The 20,785-nt window shown below is 42.5% G+C and overlaps 7 protein-coding genes across 20 annotated transcripts in view; 3 read left to right on the top strand and 4 right to left on the bottom strand.

Annotated features, from left to right (window-relative positions):
- Positions 1-137: 137 nt before the first annotated feature.
- Positions 138-4,512, bottom strand: LOC6634727 (uncharacterized). The gene is made up of 5 exons (XM_015169511.3): positions 4,434-4,512; positions 733-872; positions 595-677; positions 353-535; positions 138-296 (listed from the first exon to the last, which is right to left on the bottom strand). The coding sequence occupies exons 2-5, from the start codon at positions 866-868 to the stop codon at positions 138-140; spliced, it is 561 nt and encodes a 186-aa protein (XP_015024997.1). The 5' UTR covers positions 869-872; positions 4,434-4,512.
- Positions 939-6,924, top strand: LOC6634728 (trypsin-1). Of its 2 annotated transcripts, XM_032433331.2 has the most exons (5): positions 939-1,070; positions 1,169-1,418; positions 2,104-2,457; positions 2,578-2,960; positions 6,836-6,924. In XM_032433331.2, exons 2-4 carry the CDS (start codon positions 1,248-1,250, stop codon positions 2,956-2,958), a joined length of 906 nt encoding a protein of 301 aa, XP_032289222.1. In that variant the 5' UTR covers positions 939-1,070; positions 1,169-1,247; the 3' UTR covers positions 2,959-2,960; positions 6,836-6,924. The 2 variants fall into 2 exon arrangements, with proteins under 2 accessions (XP_032289222.1, XP_002058327.2); XM_002058291.4 differs by lacking the exon at positions 6,836-6,924 and having other exon boundaries at positions 2,578-3,899.
- On the bottom strand, positions 2,982-5,617 carry LOC6634729 (mpv17-like protein). 3 transcript variants are annotated; one of them, XM_070210248.1, is made up of 5 exons: positions 5,475-5,608; positions 3,782-3,977; positions 3,581-3,714; positions 3,394-3,525; positions 2,982-3,328 (listed from the first exon to the last, which is right to left on the bottom strand). In XM_070210248.1, the coding sequence occupies exons 2-5, from the start codon at positions 3,945-3,947 to the stop codon at positions 3,152-3,154; spliced, it is 609 nt and encodes a 202-aa protein (XP_070066349.1). In that variant the 5' UTR covers positions 3,948-3,977; positions 5,475-5,608; the 3' UTR covers positions 2,982-3,151. The 3 variants fall into 3 exon arrangements, with proteins under 3 accessions (XP_070066349.1, XP_002058328.1, XP_015024996.1); XM_015169510.3 differs by having other exon boundaries at positions 2,983-3,328; positions 3,782-3,995; positions 5,475-5,617; XM_002058292.4 differs by lacking the exon at positions 5,475-5,608 and having other exon boundaries at positions 3,782-4,376.
- LOC6634730 (uncharacterized) lies at positions 5,941-6,786 on the bottom strand. The gene has a single exon (XM_002058293.4). The coding sequence runs from the start codon at positions 6,651-6,653 to the stop codon at positions 6,060-6,062; it is 594 nt and encodes a 197-aa protein (XP_002058329.1). The 5' UTR covers positions 6,654-6,786; the 3' UTR covers positions 5,941-6,059.
- Positions 6,848-8,217, top strand: rux (roughex). Its single transcript, XM_002058294.4, has 2 exons — positions 6,848-7,004; positions 7,056-8,217. Exons 1-2 carry the CDS (start codon positions 6,974-6,976, stop codon positions 7,955-7,957), a joined length of 933 nt encoding a protein of 310 aa, XP_002058330.1. The 5' UTR covers positions 6,848-6,973; the 3' UTR covers positions 7,958-8,217.
- Positions 8,218-8,449: 232 nt separating this feature from the next.
- The window catches only part of mei-38 (meiotic 38), a 48,426-nt gene continuing 36,090 nt past the window's right edge, over positions 8,450-20,785 (top strand). Inside the window, exons 1-5 of one of the 11 annotated variants that reach the window (XM_070206618.1) lie at positions 8,450-8,631; positions 8,688-8,867; positions 8,928-9,637; positions 9,693-9,863; positions 14,573-16,902. In XM_070206618.1, coding sequence (XP_070062719.1) covers positions 8,532-8,631; positions 8,688-8,867; positions 8,928-9,637; positions 9,693-9,863; positions 14,573-14,665 — 1,254 coding nt within the window. In that variant the 5' untranslated portion in view covers positions 8,450-8,531 and the 3' untranslated portion in view covers positions 14,666-16,902. Of the gene's footprint in view, positions 8,632-8,687; positions 8,868-8,924; positions 9,638-9,692; positions 9,864-10,005; positions 11,747-13,209; positions 13,522-14,572; positions 16,903-20,785 lie in introns of those variants that run through there. The other 10 variants (XM_070206622.1, XM_070206621.1, XM_070206617.1 and 7 more) reach the window with 10 other exon arrangements.
- On the bottom strand, positions 16,515-18,107 carry sta (stubarista 40S ribosomal protein SA). Its single transcript, XM_002058297.4, has 3 exons — positions 18,005-18,107; positions 17,505-17,747; positions 16,515-17,187 (listed from the first exon to the last, which is right to left on the bottom strand). The coding sequence occupies exons 2-3, from the start codon at positions 17,721-17,723 to the stop codon at positions 16,591-16,593; spliced, it is 816 nt and encodes a 271-aa protein (XP_002058333.1). The 5' UTR covers positions 17,724-17,747; positions 18,005-18,107; the 3' UTR covers positions 16,515-16,590.

The raw sequence follows: 20,785 nt of genomic DNA, 5'->3' as shown, positions 1-20,785 counted from the left end.
TTGGGTCTCTAGTCGAGTGTGGCTGCTTATTGTTTACAAGAAAAAATCTGGTCACACTTAAATTTAGTTTAGCGCATTTTTGGCTTTTACTTGTTCTATTAAAACTAATATTAACAATACATACGACAACAACATAATTAAAGAACTTGATCCACCTCATGATGCTCCAAGTGCTTCATATAAGCCAGAAAGCATGTCCAGCACAGGCTGCACACACTGATAAAAGGCACACGATTGCGTTCCGGAATCAGCGAGAAGTTGATGGTGGCCACCAGGGGCCAAACGGCCAGCGCCACCTATTAAGTAATACATATATATGAATTTACGGTTCTATTGATTTATCTGTGCGTACCTTGTAGGTGGGAATGAACTTCTTGCCGACCTCGGCGACGGCTTCCCGTATTGTCTTGGACTCGAGCAGGCTCATAATGAAATAGAAGCAGGTCATCGCTGCAGGCGTATACGAAATGGTCTCTACGGCGGCCTTAACAACACCATGGCGCAGTGATGTATGTGGCCACATGGCGCTGGAAACCTGTCCAAGGTGTGCAAACGGATAACGTTGGCCAGCACGAGTCTCTAAATGAAACATACCTTAACCCAACCGTAAAGCGTGGGCGCCACAAAGAGTCCACCGTACATGCTGAAGCGCAGGACGCGCCACCAGTCATAGTTGCCTGCAATCTAGCTGTTAGCAGTCAGGTAGTCAGTAACAAGACAGCCTTTGCTCACCCCAACTCTTGTTCTCAAATGTTTGCTGTATCAGGCTGCCCGTGGGCCATATTAGGCTATACGAGATCATGCCACGCGTGATGGGATACCTGGTGACGAACGTCTTCAGTTGTTGCCACAGCAGTGAGGAGGCCATTTCGCTGCACACACATAATGTCTGGTTAAAAATTGCACACAAAAGAAGCAAAATGGCGGGCGTGCCCGATTAGTAGATACCCTGAACGCAGCACCAAGCTGTCGTCTAGCTCTTGTTGTGGATGAGATCGGCGAACAGATGGACGGACTGACATGACATCGACCCAGCTAGTCGTCGTGCTAAAGAAACTATATTTTTATGGGTAAGTACGTATGTAAACGTAAACCATTTAATCCTCTTTTGCCCATATCGCTGGGTGTCTAAACATATGTAATTCATGTTAATTAATTCCGTCCTCAGCTCTAGAACAACACATGGCCAACTTTTGACAATACGGGTCGCGCCCTATCACAACACCCGCTGTGTGCAGCCCAAATAAATGCAACTGCTGCCGCGTTGCCACAAGCCAAACGACATGCATTTGTCCGGACTAATTGTCGTGTGCCTGCTGGCCAGCAGCACGTCAGGAGATCAGGCGGAGAATCAGGATCAACAGGATGGCAAAATAGTGAACGGCACGGCGGCGGCAAAGGGCGAGTTTCCCTACGCGGTAAGCGAAGGCAAGCTAGCACGATATGGACTAAGACTGTAAACTGAGTCTACATACTCAGAAAAGATTCTAGCTAAGCAAAGATCAAACCCGGGGAAGGGAGGATTCGAAACAGAATGCCGAACGTTAGTTAGACAATATTTCAGAGATTAAGCTGACCAGGCATAATATCACGAGGGAAGCTTTATCATCACGATACTGCTAGGGCAGGAGGCAAGCTGAAGCACAGGAGAACCTAGTCTACCCAATCTGTCTTGAATTGAATGTCGGATCGAGCAGAAAGAAGAAAAGGACGTATAGGAGCTATAAAAAAAGATCATTTTGTAAGGATCAATTTGTGTATAGATCGTTAAATCCTTAGGAGCACCACTTGGTGAAACCACGAACGTTGCCTGGCATTATTCACCCAACTCCTAAAATGGGAGGCGAAATTAAGTTTATGATAAAGAAAAGTTTTTGATCTTAAATCAATCCATTTTCTCATAATTATATGGCTAGGATCAGCTCCCCTTTGGGATGATGTGGTTTAAGGTTTCACTCTTAGTATTCAAATAAATTTAGGACTCGAACCGGCTTGTTACAACCGTTTGCTTTCTTTTTATATCAAGAATCGATCGAACCGAATCAGTATGTAGTCTTAATCAAGAAATACAGCAAATAATTAAACGAATCTCTGCCTTTACAGGTATCGCTGCGCCGCGCCAAGACGGGCCACCATTCGTGCGGAGCCACATTGTTGAACGCCGGCTGGGTTCTGACCGCGGCGCATTGTGTGCGTAGCGCAACGCCGGAGCAGCTGAATGTGCAATATGGCAGCAACACGATCGAGCGCAATGCTAGCCAACTGGCCTCGGTGGCGGCAATACATGTGCATCCCGGCTATGAGCCGCAGGACAAGTACATACACGACATTGCGCTGCTCCGGCTGAGGCAGTCTGTCGTTTTCAACGGCAGCGTGCAGCCCGTCCGCTTGCCGGATCCCCAACAGCAGACACGGGCCAATAGCAGCGCTGTGCTCGCAGGCTGGGGCCTGAATGCGGTTCGTATTTAGAGCCCAGCATCGTTTGAGTATCCGAGTTGAAAACACGTGAATTACCCGATGCAGGGCTCTTTTTTTTATATGCACCAAATCCATTTGATTTACTCAAACTTTCCACAGACTGGCGGCGTGGTGCAGCAGCAATTGCAGAAGGTGCAGCTGCAGGTGTTCAGCGATGAGGAGTGCAGTCGCCGCCATCAGACGCAGCTGCACAGCAGTCAGTTATGCGCCGGTGTACCCGAGGGCGGCCGTGGCCAGTGCAGCGGGGACTCAGGTGGCCCGCTGCTCGCCGGCATGGACACCCAAATTGGCATAGTCTCGTGGAGCATAAAGCCCTGCGCGCGACCGCCCTATCCGGGCGTCTTTACCGAAGTGTCCGCCTATGTGGACTGGATTTTGCAGACGGTGGGCGCGGAACCAACCGACGATCCGCTTGCCTCCCAACTGTGGATCGGACAGCTGATTGTGGCGCGGGTGCCACCGCCCCCCTTGCAGACATAAAGGTTTTGTACTTAAATGCCTTTTATTTTCCTACAATTTGTTACTAAATTAACACATACACAATTATTTACAACTAGCAGAAATTGGTCGGCATTGCCGGGCGTCAAATGAATAATGCTGCAAATCAATTGAATATAAAATTGGGATCGATTTTAACCGACAACCTCTCCCTTATATATAAAAGATAAAAGTTTTATGCGTCAGGTCTGGCATTTTCCATCTGCTGCTGCTGCTGCAGTTCGCGCGTCTTCATATACGCCAGAAATATTGTCCACATCAGGCTGCAGATGCTTACAAAGACGACGCGATTGTGCTCGGGCACCACGGAAAAGTTGATCGTCTGCAGCACGGGCCAGACGCAGAGGCCAACCTGTGAACCGGCGCAATAAAATTCCCATTTAGAAAAGCAGAGTCTGGCGGGTTGTGCGGACAAACCTTGTATGTGGGCAGCACCTTCTGCTTGGCCTCGTCGACGGCCTGAGGAAATGTCTTCAGCTCCAGCAGGCTCATGCCCATAAAGAAGCTGACACAGGCGAACGGGCCGTAGCTGATTTGCTCGGTTATCGCCTGGAAAGCATATATCAATTGATGACCTAGCCTCTTCCTCTGTCCCTCTACTCACCTTGACAATGCCGATGCGCAGATTTGTTTGCGGCCACATGGCGCTGGTCAGGCGCACCCAGCCGTAGAGCGTGGGCGCCACATAGAGCCCCCCGAACAGGCTAAAGCGCAGGGCACGCGCCCAGTCATAGGTCTCTGTTGGAAATGTGGGCAAGATTTGTGTTTCCTTTTTTGATGTTCGATTGTCATTGCCGAAACTTACTCAAATTGCGTCCCTCGAGCGTCTGCTGTATTAGGCTGCCCGTGGGCCACATTAATGAATATGTCACCACACCCTTGGTCATGGGATGCAGCTGGAAGTAGGCAACGAGCCCGCGCTGCCAGCTGCTGAGCCTCGTTTGGGCCAGCTTAAACACTTTGGACACCATTTGAGGCGCAGTCCTTAACTTAAACAATAACTAAATACGAAACGGCCACTAAGGCGAATAATAATAAGTCATTTGGCAGGGCAAGAGAAACTAAGACGACGACGACAACAACATATATCCGTAAATTCCCCTAGAAGCCGCCTCCTTCTGGCACCCAAATGTGTAAAGTCCCCATACAAATGCCCCTCGAATCCAGGCAACTCAGCTATTTTTTAGCTCAATTTGTTTTTTGTTTTTTTTTTTTTCAAAGGCCTTGAACTGATTTGGCCTTTTTCGGCCAACTTTATAGCAAAATTGTGCTCAGCAAGCTAATTCAGCTATTAAAAGTTATTTTCAACATTGGATTCAGCTACTTTTTAAAGCAGCACTTGCCAACACTGGTCTGGGTCAATGTCATTCTGTGTGTACTCTTTTAAATGTAACTTATACATTTCTCTTGCTGCATGGGCTCAAGTTCAGCGAGATCTGGTAAAAAATGGTACTTGCTTTTTTTTCTCCTTCCTTTTGTTGCACTTTCTCACTTTTACTGGCCTTTTCTTGGGTTTTGAATCAACTGAATAGGCTGGGTTAAATGTATCTAAATGTCACAATGGTTGCACAAATACTGAAAGTGTTTCGAGCATTTGAATTGCCAAAAAAAAAAAAAATAAAGAAATCTCACCTCATCTCGTTGCATTGAAAATTTGCGATCGTGCAAAGCTTTTCCGTTTCCGTGTCGCTCAATTGCTGCAATTTAAGTAGAGAAGAGAAGGGGGGAGGGGGGGTGCGGTGCGTTGTCAAGGGTGCTGGCTTATGAAAGCTGTAAATATTATAAATTTTGGTCGTAAACTTGCCAAAAAGTTAGCCCCCAAAAATGCGCGCCAATTTTCTAATGGGAATACTCAAAAAGTGCAAGCGCAATAAACATCAGTGTTACCCATTCAGCAATTTTCTGGCTAGACTTGGCCATTTTTTGTGCTCGTCAGCCGTAAATACTTGCAATTTATAGCTGATTTAGCTACTTTTTTTTGCATATCAAACTGCTAGCAAGCTATTTTTACCTAGTTTAACATTGAAAGCGAGTTATTTAAAGAATCACTTGGCAACACTGATAAATTAATATATGTATATAATTAGTAAAAGTATTATTCATATGGCACACAAATAGTATGTACGCACTTGTGCACGTGCGGCTTTATTTGTGGACAGCAAATTTCCCTGTAGCGTGTGGGGGGGTGGGAGAGGGGTAGCCAAAATGTGACCGTGTCATAACAATTATCTTTTGCATGGGGAAACGTTGAGCACGCACACGCACACGCGCATGTTTATGTAATTGTGTGTCAGCATAGATCTGTGTAAGCCCACATGGGAATGTTTCTATGTGCCTTGTGGGTTTTACAACCTGCAATAAATTCTTGGAAAACAAGCTTGTCATCCCACTAACAACAACAACAACTAGAGGAGATTTGTTTCGTTCCATTTCTACGTAAATATGTATGTATATTAGCCATGGCTGTCGCGTCGTCGCATTTTAATTCGCATACTTACATATGTAAGCACAAACGCATATGTACATACATATATGATTGCACATATGTATCTATGTATGTGTGTATTCGAGCGATTAGCTAGAAACGCAACTAAAACTTATTGTTATGCTGGTTTTTGTGCTATGTGCATAAATGAAGGACGCCAAAGAGCGTCACAGTCGACGTACTTGCCGCTGATTGTATTAAACTAAACTAAACTAAATTGTTTGTGTCAGCTGTTTGGCGGCGTCTGCGTGCTGATGAAAAAGCTGTGCGAGCTTTCTAATACCCTGCAACGCACCCAGTTGCAGAATGGGTATTTTCGCCGTTATTTCTTATATATTCTTATTGGCGTGCTCATAGCTAGTTGCATATCAGACTTTCTTTAATATCGTGTGCAATTAGCAGTGATTATTCCAATTCGAATATGCTACGTGGGTAAATTCGGTGTGACCGTATATTTGTAAATTTAAAAGCGAACTGTGCTGATTTGTGTTCGGCCGTAAGTTTGCGACCGTTATAATTAAAACGTTTATGAAATGTAAGCAATGCATATTCCAAGAATGTCATTTTTACTGTCAACTTGAGGTCTACCAAAGGGAGATCAGTTTTCATCGGCGTCCTTCACATCACCCTGCCCATCAGACTTGGCATTCTTGACGGCGGCCACTTGCTTATTGAATACAAAAGTATGATACTGTTTTGCCAGCTGGGCACACTTGAGCGGCTCGGTGCCGTACTGACGATAGCAGGATATCAATTGTTTTTCCATATTCTCGATGTCCGCCGAACACTCATTGGCCTTGGCCCATTTGATGGGCTGCCCGAACAAATTGTGCACACGGTCCAGTGTCTTGGTGAATTGCGTCTCTTCAATTTCCGTAGAGCGCCGTGCCCAGGATTGAGCGATCGCCATCTGTTGTTGTTGTTGTTGTTGCTGATAGGGTTGCACTTGGGGCTGTTTCTCACTGCTGGCGGCATCGCCCGCCCCGCTCACTGTATGGACTCCAGCTGTTGTCGCTGTTGTTGCTGTTGTTGCTGTCGTTGTTGTACGACTGCAATGTTCACAGACAGTGGAGACGTTGCCCTTCTCCGCTTTGGTGGCCTTCTCCACGCGCTCCAAGACGTCCCGGCTGATCTGAAATGGCGATGTATTCGACATTTGCACAGTTTGCGGTTTGCTGTTATTAGCGCCCATATCGAAACTTATTCAAAATTGCTGTTAATGTTGTTCGTGATTCGTATAGAATTTTTCTTGTTTCATAAAAATTGAATATAGTCTGATAACTCAAATTAAATTTTGTAACATACATAGCAGTTTATTTTGCTTGCGTCTGGGCACACTTCTGATTCTATATATATATTTTTGTGTTTGAACAGAAACATCGATGCGAGTCAAATATTTATCGATATATCGTCTCACATCAAGCACATGCAACATTGTACGTCAAAAAACGCATCAACCAAACATTTATTTATTGTGCATTTTTATGTATGTAAGCAATATAAACAATCAATATGCACGAAGAACAAACAACCGATGCGCCAGGTAAGTCCATGATCAAACCGTCGAGAATGTTTCTAACCGCGCCAATTATAGCTGATGTAGCGTCGCCCAGCCAAGTGATGCGCCGTTTTGTGCAGTGCATGGACGACGACGATGTGCGTAGGGAGCTGACCGACGACTGCATTCTCAGCGTGCTGGGACGCAGCATTAAAGGCGTCAGTGCCGTAACTGGTTACGTGCGCACCCAGCTGACCGGACGCTACAAGCATGTGGGCTTTCGGGCTGCCAGCCACTGCAGCGAGGCACAGAAATCGCTAATCATGGAACGCTACGCGCGCAGTTTTCATGTGCTTCGCAGCCGCCGAAAGGTGGCTAAGCCCATGCCCTCATCTCTGCACATGCGTCCAGAGAGTGATGACGACGAGGACGGCGAACCGGATGCTATCCAGTGCCCCAATCAGCTGGTGACACCTCCACGCTCCAGTGCTCACGCTCAAAGCCCGCAACTGTTGCATTATATCGAATCGTCTGGCGTGCTGGAGGCAGCTCATGAGCACGATGATGGTGGCATTGATCTGGGCGAATCGTGCCAGGTGAGGCTGATGCTGGGCTATCGCTGTAGTTCACTCGCCTATACAAACGAATGTGCAGTAGAAATCAGCTTGGTCATCTACGAGAAGCTTAAGCCCAGATCTTTGCAACATCCTGCACGCATCCGGACCTCATCGGGCGTACAGCGTCAGTCGCGAATGCGCAGCTCACGAAATGTCCACACGGACGATGAGGGCGAACTGCCGGCAACACGCAGCGTACGGCGTACACTCTTCACCAGCGCCGACTGCGAGGAGTCCGAGGAGTCCCTGGTGCGAATGTTGCCCGAAGATAGCCCAGCCAAACCGCCGCCCGCTTTGACGCCGCGTAAGCGTCAGCATAAAACCGATCCGAATGTCAAGTCCAAGCGACTGACGGTACTTGGCGGCGGCATGCGTTTCTAGAGGTATCAGCCTTTTGGCCAAATGAATCAACCGGATTCGTTTTAGCTCAATATTGTACCAAACTAAATTATAGATTTCAAGCAAAGCCCATATTGGGCGGATTGTTAATTGCGAAGACTGAGCCCAGTTGTAGAGAATATACAAATAATGTTGTCTTCGGACTAATACGAGTACATAAGATTATTCAAAACATATACACCAATTGTATATATATATATATATTATATTATAAACCAATATATTTTTGTATTCTTAAGTGTTAAAATAAAAGAAAATATTCAAAAGATTCGAATCGCCATCAATATTAAAAAAAAATCCAATAAGTATAAATTTTACGCTCAAACGCAAAGAAAAGAATCTGCCAAGGAAAGACAATACCAAAAAATAAATAAAATACATTTTCAATTAATTTTAAAACGAATTTGTTTAATTATTTTGATATTTGAATCGGATAATCGATATAACAATCGTCGTGCAGCTATCGATATTAATTGAACAACCCTGTATTGTGAAAGTGTGTCTTCGTTTTCATGTTGTTTGAAATTTTGGCGACGCTAAAGAGTTTAGCAACAATATGGCTTATTTAAATAATTCGGATAACAAAAAAGCGGATTTCGACTGGGACGAAATAAACGTTGGCGATTTTAATCTAGATCATTCGGAAAATTTCTTTGGTACGCATAACCTGAGCCTGCTCGTCTCGATTTACAGTTAACTTGTAACACAAAAGAAAATTGCGCCATTTTAGCAGCTGCATTTTCAGCGCCGGCGCCAAACAATCTTGGCGATGCGATAGACTTAAGCCACAAGCTGGATAATTTAAATAATACTAGTCAATTAAAGGCATCTCTTGACTGGAACGTAGGAAGAGCTGATGCCTACATAATGGAGCATTCGGAAACTATTTATGGTATGCTCCCGCGACTGATCTTCGATTCACAGTTAATTTTGAAAACTTCAATTTTAGCAGCTTCCACTGCCAACAAGGAGAACATAAGGGGTCCTTTGAACTGGAACAATGAACCGGCACATGAGATAAAACAGGAGGTTAAACGGGAGTTACAGTTTAATGATATCAAAATTCAGGAACCACGCGCTTGTTTGCAAAGTGTGGAAATGGCAGGCGAACAGCAGGAATATGCGCCGCTCGAATCTGAATTTCAACTGCAGCTAAATTTGACGCCAGTTTTGCCGCGAATGGAGGAGTTTCACTGTAAAGTGGAGTTGGACGACAATGACGACGGCTATCAGCCCCGAAAATTGAATCCGCCGGAGCCGTCGCCGGTCTCCGTTCAGTCCCAATCGCCGTGCCAACTGGAACTACAGGACACAAATAGCGTGAAAAACGAGCCGCTCGATTATAAAGTTAAACTTCGGCTCGGCTGGACTCCACAGGCTGAAAAGCCAGGCGATGGACACGCCGCTGCCGGCGCTGTGAAAGCGCCCCGGGCATATGAATGCAAGGAAGTGTATCAGGCCAAGCGGGAAATGGCATTACGACAACGCGAGGAGGAGGAGCGCAAAGCACGCGAATTTCATAGTAAACCGATGCCAAACTTCAAAGCCCTGCATAAACGCTTGGCGAACACAATAGTCATTCATAGAATTACTGTGCCTATAACTCCGGAAACAGTTAAGCACTCATATGCCGACATGGAGCGACGCAAGCGGAGGGAACAGGTAAATGTGCAAGTAAAATATCAGTTTAAGTGCTTGCTAATTGAAGAATCTGCAGGAAGCCAAAATGAGTCAACAGCAGCAAGAGAATGGTGAAATGATGCGCAGAGCCATGCACGAGGCAAAGCCATTTCAATTGCGTGCCGATCAGCGCGTGCGCGAACGTCGGGAATATAATCATGTTGTGCAGTGTCATCAGGAGGAGAAAAAGAAGCAGGTAAATCATAATGTAAGTTCTTATTTAAAATATTAAGTCAAAATTCTGGTCACATTGCGCCCAGTGTTGCGTTTGTGGTACATCATTGTGTGCATTCGATAACGATAACTTGCATGGGCCGTCTATACATTGCGCTAACATAGCAATATAGAGACTCATATTTGCGTTAGCAGCTGCAATTCAGCAGTTGGGGCAAAATTAACGTTTGGGCTTGAGCGTGTTTCAGTTTTAATAAAATCGTTAGTTTGTTAAGTAAAAATCCTACACAAAACTTTAAGTACGCAGAGTAGGCTGGCAAAGTGAACAAATTTGGCGCAGTACAAATATCAAAAGCCATTCTACACATAATATATACGCACGCACACACACACATGTACTACATATCATACACATATATGTATGTATGCATACTTGTTGTTTGTGTGTGGTGTGAGTCATGACGTTTCGGTAAACGGACGGCGTAGAAAACAGTTATATTGTGCATATACATATATATATTGCATAAAGGGCGCAACGCGTGACTAACCGTAATTGATTTAAAAGACAACAAATTTCGGCACAAATGTAACAGAGCACAAAACTCGAAATTATTGTAAAACCAAAAGGATTATCAGCAGCTGCTGCGCCCAAAATATATACACACACACACACACACGGGCATACAGGCACACTACAGTCAGACAGGCAGACATATATATATACATACATACACTCTGAGCAGTGGGAGCAGCAACAACAACAACATTGTCGTCACGGTTTGTGAAGCAACAGTCGCACACTCTCTCTTTCTCTCTGTCGGTCAGTCGCTCGCTCGCTTGCACATTGAAGCTTTGTGTAGCAAATTGTAAACTGTAAACAAAGCTCCCGAAGGGGCGCCACTTTCGCCGCAGCAAGTAGCAAGCAGACCGCAAACGCGACCACAAACCACAAACAAAATGGTTGATCGTCTTGTCAACTCGGAGCTAAATACACGTCGGATCGCCTCCGTGGAGAGCTGTTTTGGCAGCTCGGGCGTGCCGCTGGCTGTGCCCGGACGTGTTCTGGTCGGCGAGGGGGTGCTGACAAAGATGTGCCGCAAACGGCCGAAATCGCGTCAGTTCTTCCTCTTCAACGATATACTCGTCTATGGCAACATTGTTATTGGCAAAAAGAAGTACAACAAGCAGCACATAATGCCGTTGGAGGAGGTCTCACTAGAGTCCATACCGGACAATCAACAATACAGGAACGGCTGGTATATACGCACCACGACGAAATCGTTTGTGGTTTATGCGGCAACCAGCACCGAAAAACAGGAATGGATGGCTCATATCAATAAGTGTGTGGAGGATTTGTTGCGCAAGAGCGGCAAGAAGCCGGTGGAGAATCATGCCGCCGTTTGGGTGCCCGATGCGGAGGCCAGCATTTGTATGCACTGCAAAAAGACGCAGTTCACGTTCGTTCAGCGGCGTCATCATTGCCGCAACTGCGGCGCCGTTGTCTGTGCCGCCTGCTCCTCCAAGAAGTTCCTGTTGCCCCAGCAAAGCGGCAAGGCGCTGCGCGTCTGCGATGCCTGCTACGAGCGTCTACGGCATACGCCAGCCAGTGGTGAACCGGATCCAGATACGGATGCCACCGAGCGCAGCACCGGCAAACTGAACGCCAGCGGCGCCGATAGCTCCAATGATGATGACACAGATGAGGACACTGCCTCGCCGGCAGCCGAGGCGCACGACGAGCCGCGCTTCTACGGCGACAACAGCATGTCGTCCGCCCCGGATGATTCCATCGGCAGCGCAACGACGACACCCGCAACAGCAGCAGCAGCAGCAACCGCTCCAAATAACTGCTGAGTAGCATTACAACCGACGCTGTCCAAATTATTGGCACACGGGATGCGGATTACTGGATTACTGGTACAAAAAACTACATATTTCCCCATTTTACGTTACATATTCGAACTGGGCTCGGCACTTCCTGCCCGATAACACGATCAGTGCTGCCAATTTGGCCAAAAGTTACAATCTTAACTGATTCAACCTTCTTCACTTCAGGCATCTCTAAGATTGGGTGACTAAAACTGCCAATTCGGCTATGTTCAGCCGAAAACCGTTAAACAGTTAAACTGATTTAGCTATTTTTGGCGTCTCTTGGAGATCTGCTAGGAATCCTGTTGCGAATTTTCGCATTGAGTTTCTTTTTTTTTTTTTTTGTCAAGTTGGCAACACAAAAAGCAACGTCTTGCGGCTCCCTACATGTTTTTCATTCAGTGTTTTATGCTAATCTTATCAGCTTCAGCTTCTGCTTCTCCAGATTGTTGCCGCGGTACCCTATTCATAGACGCACAAAAGGGGTATATCCATTTAGCTGTTTTTAAAATTGAATTTAGTTCCTTTTTTTCTTTGGCAATTTGGCAACACTGAACGTAACGTCTTTTGCGGCTCTTTACATGACTTTAATTTTGTGCTTTATGCTAATCTTATCAGCTTAAGCTGCTTCTGCTTCTTTAGATTGTTGCTGCGATACTCTTTTCACAGACGTACGAAGGGGTATATCCAATTGGCAGCTGACGCATCGCAATATAGAGCTTAAGTAATATTTCTATAAGTGAAGACTTATTTCGCTTCCGCTTCTATTAGACTGTAAACAGCGTATTGGTTAGTTGCCTAACGCGATTGCAGTCGCTTCATTTCTCTCGCTATTCGCCCTGACTGGCGCATAAAGCATGTCAAGCGGATTTACCCAGCTACAATAATAACTATATGCGTGTGTGTGTGCACATATACATACGCACATACATAATAAAGATACGCAGATATAAAGTCCGCTTCCCGCCTATCACATGCTCTTCAGATGTTGCTAACGGTTCCATGTTCTTTTTTTTCATATACCCTGGAACGCCTTAAAACTGGGTAAAAGGGTATCATGTTTTTATGCAAATGTTTGTAACCAGCCGCTCCTCTGCCCCATAATGAATATATATTCTTGATTAGTAGGGCGAACTATGTTGATCTGGCCATGTCCGTTTGTCTAATTATTGATCAGAAAAGTCTTTTAATTGCCTTTCAATATATATCGTTTAGGCGACATGATCTTTGAGCGTAATATATAGTTTAAATAAGCAGTATATGTAGATTAAATTATATATTGCCCCTTGGTATCTACACTCTTGAATGCCATACTTAAGATTTATTGCTTGGCAAAGTGCAGAAGAAGCACAACTCGTCGGTGTGCACAGGGCGTCTGCTAGCCTGGCACTCCCGACTAGCACGCTCTTGCTTGTTATTAAATTCGCGTAGATACGAACACAATATTAATGATACTCGTATTCATAGTTATTTAAATAGAGTGTAATTTAGATTTTCGTTTTGTGTCTTAGCAGTTATCAAAATAATCAGAATTAATCAAACCATAATCCGAATAATTCATCAAACTACTCGTATGACTCAGAATAATTCATCAAACTACGCGAATGACTCAGCAAAATTCATCAAACTACTCGAATGACTCATTGCACGTGTGCGGAAGAAAGGGTGAAAGGCGGCAATTCCCAAGTATAAAGTCAAATTAAGTCGCAGATTTAGCTACGATATACATTAAAAGGTCTCCAGAAGATCATGTTGGAATACCAGATGTTCACCCAAAAGTGATGTCCAGAAATACACAATAAATAGAGCATCAAGTTCTCGTATATGCCCCTGTTAATGATTTATTCAAATGGATGTTGCGAAAACTGTTCGTAAAATTGTTCGATGACCGCCAAAGCGGTCTGTTTGCAGAGCTTTCACTGTAATTGCCGTCGTACGGTTCGCTTCTTTTCTGTTTGCCATTTGGGGCCCTTCTTCAGTTGAGGTATTTAATGATCAAACCCATCTACTCTTTAATTGACCGAATGCGGGCAGCTTCAAAAGTTGAGAAAGCGCAAAAAAAAATAGTAAATAATTAATGGAGGCTGCTCCCAAGGAGGGCGAACGGAGAACCAGAAGTAAACCGCGCGTCCTGAAGATCTTTTTGCTCACTTATTTTTCTGAAGGAGCGTTCCGATCAATTACGATTATTTCTGGATAAGCGAAGTTTGACAACAGAATGGAAAAATTCTTATCCAAATTTATTCATCATTTGCGAAAGCTTTAACTAAATTAATGACTGGAACCATTTTCACATTCATTCATCTTCTACCCTGAAAGATTGGAAACATTCACATTCATTCATTTCATAACCTGGACCGCTAAATACAAAAGACAGAAGCAGGAATTATCGCATAGTATTTATGATTTACAGGAAATTACAGGAGTTAAAGACTTGAAATTTGGAATATCTATATTCATATACGCAAAACTTTTGTAATTACTAGAAAATCGCATGATCTCTAGATGCAATTAAAAAATATTTAAAGGTAGAGATTCACGTTTATTTATAAGTCACATTGAAGGACTGGAAATGTAAGGAAGGTCGTATATGTCGAACATATAACAATCATGTGTAGAAGAAATCTGGAATGCTTGTAAGGGCAGCTCAGCGCTAGGATCTGGGTATATCCCATAAAGATCGGATCATATGCACTGAATTAAGTCAGGAATTCATGGAAGCTATCTGGAATGATTGAAGGGTGGCCGGCTGGTCCCAGGGTATTCCCTAGTCGGATGCTGTCTTTGTAATATTTATGTGAAACAAAAAAAAAACACCTGCTAAAGTGAGCGATCGAGAACTGATCCATTTTCCCATTTCACTCGATTTTGCAGCAAGACGAACAACGCAAGCAACGCGAGCTGGAGGAAACAAAGGAATTACGCAGAATGATGGAATTCAAAGCTCGTCCAAACCCATTTAAATAACTAACCTAAATAGTTCTACAATGACACAATAGTATACATATATTTATATATATATTTTTTGTTCTCCAAATGTTTTTTGATTTTTGCCTAACGTTATCGCTGTCCTCCTCTGTTCTGTGTGGTCCGTAATGAATCATTGCATTTTGGTGGAACGGAAAGGGGAACGTGTGGGGGTATATGGTCGCCGGTTGAGAGTTTCCTCGCCGGGTTTGGAATTTCTATAATTAAATCATGGTTAGGATTTACTTTCGGAAAAACACACTCGACAAACGAAAATTGAGCAATCGTCGATTGTGCAATTAGTTAATGCGAAATGGAGTTGAATTGTTCAATAAACATAGCTATCTATTTTTTATTTTATTATTTTTTTTATTTTTTTTGTAAATGTTAACGATATTTTATTCAAATCATTCACTCAGCGCGGGGTTACGGTTGCAGTTGTACTGTTCAATAGAGAGAAAACATTCAAATCTACAATATCATGTTTATATAATATATGAATTAACACCAATTTTTTTTTTTATTGTTCATTTTATGTATAACCGATCGTCTAGCATGAGAGGTTCATAAATATCTATACGCCTAAGCAATTATTAATTGTTTTCTATTTGTATAAAGCAAAACAAAAAAATAAATCTATTAATATTGTAAGCGCTGTCGATATTTGCTTTCGCATCTATATCACAAATTCCATATTCTTAAGGCAAGCTCTAGGCTTCAGATAGAGTCCATCCGAAGCGATAAGTTATATTTATTCGGCTGTGCATCGGGCTCCTTTTCTTTGAAACGTTTGTTGTATATAATCAAAAATAGCAGACATTTTTATTACAACAGAGATAGACAGATCTCATCTGTCGTAGCTGAAGGAGGCTCCTTAAACGATATTCTCTGGAGCCTCCTGACTACACACCTCCCATTAAGATGTCTGTTCTCCTACTTGGCTGTCTATGTTCGACCTACTGAGGTTGAATTTATGACGTATCCGTCAGCTCCAAATTTTTGAATTTGTCTGAGTCCGTCTTCAATTTGTCCGCGATGCAATGCCTCAGACATTGTTACCCAATCTCTAAGTCGAAAGCTAAGCCCCTTGTCCAGTAAAATTCCAATTTAGTTGGCGGTTCTGCCAGGATGTAGGAGGCTGTCATCTATCTTGCCTTGTCATGCCTTAGATTTCATTTGTGAGTCATCTGGCATTAATCGCCACTCAAATGCAATTGTTTATACTCATTGCTAGTAGATAGATAAATTATGAATCTTAACACTCTTCTATGAAAAAATGTATTAAAATGAACTCAAGAGGGTGCACGACTTGGTGCGCTATGAACCAGTAACTGAGAAGTCTCAGCAATTATCAAATTTTAAAGGGGAAAAATTGATTATTTTAAACGGGGATAAATTGATCAGATTTGACCCATAAAGAGGCAGCTTTCTAGAACTCGTAAAAGTCATGTTTGGCTAATACAACTCGGGGAAACAAAAATGTTTTTTACACAATTTCTTAAATTTCGACCGAGCATGACTCGGGCAGATTATATGATATGTCGATACAGACAGGCAGACTATGTCTATGTTGAGAATATAAATATTGGATGAGTTGAGTTCGGTTGTGTTTCTTACAAATCGTGACGGAATTATTAAAACCTTTAAGAGCTGTGCAATATACACGAATATACAAATGAATAATGTATTAAAAAGAATTGTGTTGAGGAAAATGCTAAGGCGACATGTACACGAACGGAAGCACGTTTTTAAACTGTGCATGGATGCATATACATATTGCTGGACTGCTCGAATGCATGTTCGCTCTCGCTCGCACACAAGGAGAGGAGTTTTGTAGGAAAACACGTGATTTGGGAAACATAAAAGATGGTATTTATTTATGCTGTACAGTCGCTTAAGCAGCTTTCGGCCTGCGTCTGATGATCTTAGAATTGGCCATCGCTGCCCCAGGAGGTCTTGACGGTATCCTCGTTCCAGTCCTCAACACCGCCGACAGTCTCGGCAGCGACCTCATCGGCCCAGTTGGTGGTCTCCTCGACGGGATGGTCCACGGCTTCCTCGATTTTGGGTGGCGGCAGCAGCTCTTTGGCAGCGGCGGCCTCCTCCTTTTCAGCCTCCTCGGGATCGCGATAGAAGAACAGATCGACGACCACGGGCCATTCGGTGGTGCGCGAGATGGTGCCGCGCAGGCGGAGCACCTCACGTGCCAGAAGCCACCACATCAGACCAATCGAATGCGGCGACTTGTTGTTGCAAGGAATCGCAATATCGATGTAGCGCAACGGCGAGTCCGTATTGGTAAAGGCAATCACGGGTATGTTCACATACGAGGCCTCCATTATGGGCTGGTGATCGGTGTTGGGATCGGTGACAACCAGTAGACGTGGCTCGCGGAAAGCGGGCTGGATCTGATTGGTGAACGCACCGGGTGTGAAGCGGCCAGCAATCGGCGTGGTGTCCGTGTACTTGGCAAACTTCAGCACGGCGCGCTGGCCAATGGGACGCGACGAGATGACGAAGACCTGCCAAAAGGAGACGGCCATTAAAATGATACAAAACAAATATATACAAATAGCTATTTAAATCAAATACATTTGGAGCGCGCATTTAACAGCGAATCTGCAGTGTGACCAGCTATGATCAAACGCAAAATCCCTGCTTTTCTTTTAATGTGCGTGCGTTGTGTGTGTCGCGTGGCGGCGTGTCAGTTGTGAAGTTGAAATCATTGCATTTCATACCCGAAAGATTAGATAGGAATCATCATGTGCACCTACGCGAGCCCACACATCAACGGAGTATTTGCTTTAATGAAAAGCGTATAATTCGCTTTGCGACTTACATCGGAGGCGTTCTCAATGGCCACGATGGCGCGGGCAGCGAGCACCAGCTTCTCCCAGGTCTTGCCCAGGTTGATGATGTTGACGCCATCGGCACGACGCTTGAAGACGTACTGCTCCATCTGGAAGTTGACGTTCTCCGAGCCCAGGTGGGTGGTGGCGACCAACATTTTTGTAATGTCATCCTCTTTGAGGGACAGAATATCTAAGCCTCCCGACATTTTAACGTGAAAGAGTTACGAAACCTGTAACAAATTGCAACGCAACAGCATAAGAGAAAGGATAAATTAATGTTTTAACCACGCGAACATAACCTAACTCTCAAAAGTACACGTGCCACAAACTAAAGAAAAAAAGACAGTGATAAATTGACAAAAAAGTACACACTATTTGCATATTATTGCAATAGTGGCAGAACTTTAATTTTTTCAACAGTTTTACACTATATTTATTATTTTATATGTTAATCAAGACGGTTAAACAATTTTTTCACTCCACTCACGTTCTGGATGCCGCTGGGAGCGTTGACAAAATGGACGAGTGACGGGCAGCGTGCGATTCACTTGACAAAGAGCTGGTGTTGGAAAATGCGTGTAGGGCGTGTTTGACAGCACTGTCGCAGAGATGCGTGACGGAAAGCTATTTGATATAACAAATGCGTTGCATAAACCTTGCTTGTTAAGCTGCAGCGGCCGTTTATTTTCCCAGTATTTTGAATTTGAATTTGAAATTGGGCCCAAACAGGTTGCAGCTAGTTCTGTCCATTATTATTATGCTGAGTTGTATATATAAAAAACACATGATTTTTTTCTGTTTTTGTATACACATTTATTGCAAGTTTTGTTTTGTTAATTTTTCGTAATGTACGTGTTTCTCCACCTTTTAATCTCAATGTAACTACCACATCAATGCATATATGCCAATATTATTTAATTTATGTGAATTTAGTTGTTCTTGTTTGGTTTAAAAAATTGTTTTTCTTTTTTTTTTTTTTTTTTTTTTTTTGGTTTTTGGCAACTTTGAAATACATTTCGTTGTTGGTTGCTTTTGCCAAGACAACAATGCATTTTCTTTTTATAATTATTATTTGTTTGTTGTTATTATTATGCAATATTCGTATTATGTTTGTTGTTTGTCACGTGCATTAGTTTAAAAGGAATATATGTACATACTTTTAGAGCGAACTTTGATGTATGATGTACGATGGACATACACATTTATTTAAATATTCAATTTATTTAGTTCCATGAGTTGGCATGGTTAAAATTCTGTGTGTGTGTGTGTTGTGTTTGCTTTATACATTCTTTTAATTCGTTCGTTTAAGGTTTCTTTTGTATATTTTTTTAAACATTCAACAAAATGCGTCCATTAGCTATATGTATTTATTTATGTGTGTGTGTGTGTGTGTGTGTTTCGCTCATTTACGTACTCGTAACTTAATAACATTAATAAAAAAAACAACATGTTGTATACATATACATAAAACATTTGTTATTTTTTTTTTTGGTTTTTCTTTTTCACGACTTAGCTTAGTTTTTCCTTTGGGTTTAGTGTTAAATTACTAACTACTTATACAATGTAATGTTAACTTGTTTTACTTGTTTTAATTTGTCCGTAAAGTTTTCGTTTAAATACTAAATTGTTTGTCGTCAACATGCTTTTTTTCCATTTTCCCAATTTCCACTTTCCATTTCCTACTTTTCTCTCATTGCCTGTCTGCTTAAATGTGAACAATTTGTCTTAAAAAATATATACGTATTAATTAACATTTCGCTATTTTGTTGTTTTTTGTTATGTTTTGTTGTTTGTTGTTGTTGTTGTTGTTTTTTCTTTGGTTTTTATGCCTCGCTCTCTCTCTGTACTTAATCGTGTATAAAATATTTTTACTACAAAAAATCACTCTTTGCAAATAAAAATCAATGCAATTTGTTTACTTTTTATTACTGTTAACATTGTTTGCTTTTCCTTTTTTTTCCTTTTCGGTTTTTTAATTGTTTTTTTTTTGTTTGTTTGCTTGTTTTGTTTTTGTTTTGATTTTTGTAACACAACAAGCTTAAAGCGATTACATTTAGTAATTAATTAATAATATTGTTCAACAATCCAATTCTAGTATACAGAAATCAAGAGGAAGCACGTACATGCTAGCCAGTGCTGCCTATTTGACAGAGTTTTCGGCTATTTTCAAAGGTCAGCAGCAGAAAATAGCTGAACTTTAAACACATTAGCTATTTATTGGCTCTGTTTATTGCCGTTTTGTGGCCAAAAATCGAATTTAGCTACTTTTAGCTGTTTCGTGCTCGCGGCTCTTGGCAACACTGGTTTGCATTTGTCTATATATATTCGTGTGCATCAGGGCTGCAAACCGGTTGTGAAACTAACGCAAATTAAAAATAACCTGGGTTTCAGCTATTACATTTATCTTATCATATTTGGAAGCTAACAATTATGGTTAGAATTCAAATTTAGAGAATACAGATGAATAACATATTGAATTTTATTTCAATATGACATATTAGGGTTTGAAACTAGGTTCCTGCTGGGTTTGCAGCCCTGGTATGTATGATTGGGAGCCCGGACTGAACTAGCTTTTCTGTAAATATTTCAGTATTTGATAAATGTGTGCGTATTTAAGCTTAAAATATTTCCCCTTCGACACTCTAAACACTTAGAAGACACACAAAACGTAGAGCAACACAAACATTTAAGTATATAAAATTTTAGCTTTGATTTTGTTTAATGAAAAATGTTTATATTTAGGGTTTATTTTTAAATTTTCGATTTTAAAGTTTTACGCATTTCTCCGATTTATTTAGGTTTTTTTTTTATTTTTGTTTCTTAGTTTTTAAATAATTGTTTTTATACTCTTCAAGCAATCGGTTTTTTTTTGTGTTTTATCCCGTACCCAAGCGAGTGTGAAAAGAAAACATATATATGTATATAACAAGGTTCAAAACCAGTTTAAACTAAAGATGCAGTGTTAAAAACAGCATGCTCATTCAAGTCATAGTGTTGAGTGACGCTCAGGCAGCCATTTGCAGTTAGTTTCAACTGTCTTTAGGTTAACAATTGGCCATACTGGCTGCAGAACAGTGTTGGGCAACGCCCACGCATGCTAGTTGCTGAACAGTGTTGTGAAACGGACATGCATGCATGTACTTATTGTTTTAAGTGTTAACTGAGTACAGGATACAACGTTTAGCGAGCCAGCCCTGCAGAAGCTTTAGGTGTTTATCCAACAATTACGTATTATGTGCTCGCTTTGCCAGGGTTGTTCAACTTCGGT

The sequence above is a fragment of the Drosophila virilis genome, chromosome X (assembly GCF_030788295.1).
Source record: "Drosophila virilis strain 15010-1051.87 chromosome X, Dvir_AGI_RSII-ME, whole genome shotgun sequence".
Lineage (NCBI taxonomy): Eukaryota > Metazoa > Arthropoda > Insecta > Diptera > Drosophilidae > Drosophila > Drosophila virilis.
This window is presented reverse-complemented; position numbering and strand designations above follow the sequence as displayed.

Excerpts from the sequence above, each read along its gene's own strand:
- LOC6634727 (XM_015169511.3), bottom strand. The coding sequence starts at position 868 with ATGGCCTCCTCACTGCTGTGGCAACAACTGAAGACGTTCGTCACCAGG. Across the intron at positions 536-594 it reads CGCTTTACGGTTGGGTTAAG|GTTTCCAGCGCCATGTGGCC; the intron begins GTATGTTTCATT and ends CACCTTGGACAG. Across the intron at positions 297-352 it reads AGTTCATTCCCACCTACAAG|GTGGCGCTGGCCGTTTGGCC; the intron begins GTACGCACAGAT and ends ATTACTTAATAG.
- LOC6634728 (XM_032433331.2), top strand. The coding sequence starts at position 1,248 with ATGCAACTGCTGCCGCGTTGCCACAAGCCAAACGACATGCATTTGTCC. Across the intron at positions 1,419-2,103 it reads AGGGCGAGTTTCCCTACGCG|GTATCGCTGCGCCGCGCCAA; the intron begins GTAAGCGAAGGC and ends CTGCCTTTACAG. Across the intron at positions 2,458-2,577 it reads CAGGCTGGGGCCTGAATGCG|ACTGGCGGCGTGGTGCAGCA; the intron begins GTTCGTATTTAG and ends AACTTTCCACAG.
- LOC6634729 (XM_015169510.3), bottom strand. The coding sequence starts at position 3,947 with ATGGTGTCCAAAGTGTTTAAGCTGGCCCAAACGAGGCTCAGCAGCTGG. Across the intron at positions 3,715-3,781 it reads GCTCGAGGGACGCAATTTGA|AGACCTATGACTGGGCGCGT; the intron begins GTAAGTTTCGGC and ends CATTTCCAACAG. Across the intron at positions 3,329-3,393 it reads AGGTGCTGCCCACATACAAG|GTTGGCCTCTGCGTCTGGCC; the intron begins GTTTGTCCGCAC and ends GCCGGTTCACAG.
- LOC6634730 (XM_002058293.4), bottom strand. The coding sequence starts at position 6,653 with ATGGGCGCTAATAACAGCAAACCGCAAACTGTGCAAATGTCGAATACA.
- rux (XM_002058294.4), top strand. The coding sequence starts at position 6,974 with ATGCACGAAGAACAAACAACCGATGCGCCAG. Across the intron at positions 7,005-7,055 it reads ACAAACAACCGATGCGCCAG|CTGATGTAGCGTCGCCCAGC; the intron begins GTAAGTCCATGA and ends CGCCAATTATAG.
- sta (XM_002058297.4), bottom strand. The coding sequence starts at position 17,723 with ATGTCGGGAGGCTTAGATATTCTGTCCCTCAAAGAGGATGACATTACA. Across the intron at positions 17,188-17,504 it reads CCATTGAGAACGCCTCCGAT|GTCTTCGTCATCTCGTCGCG; the intron begins GTAAGTCGCAAA and ends TCCTTTTGGCAG.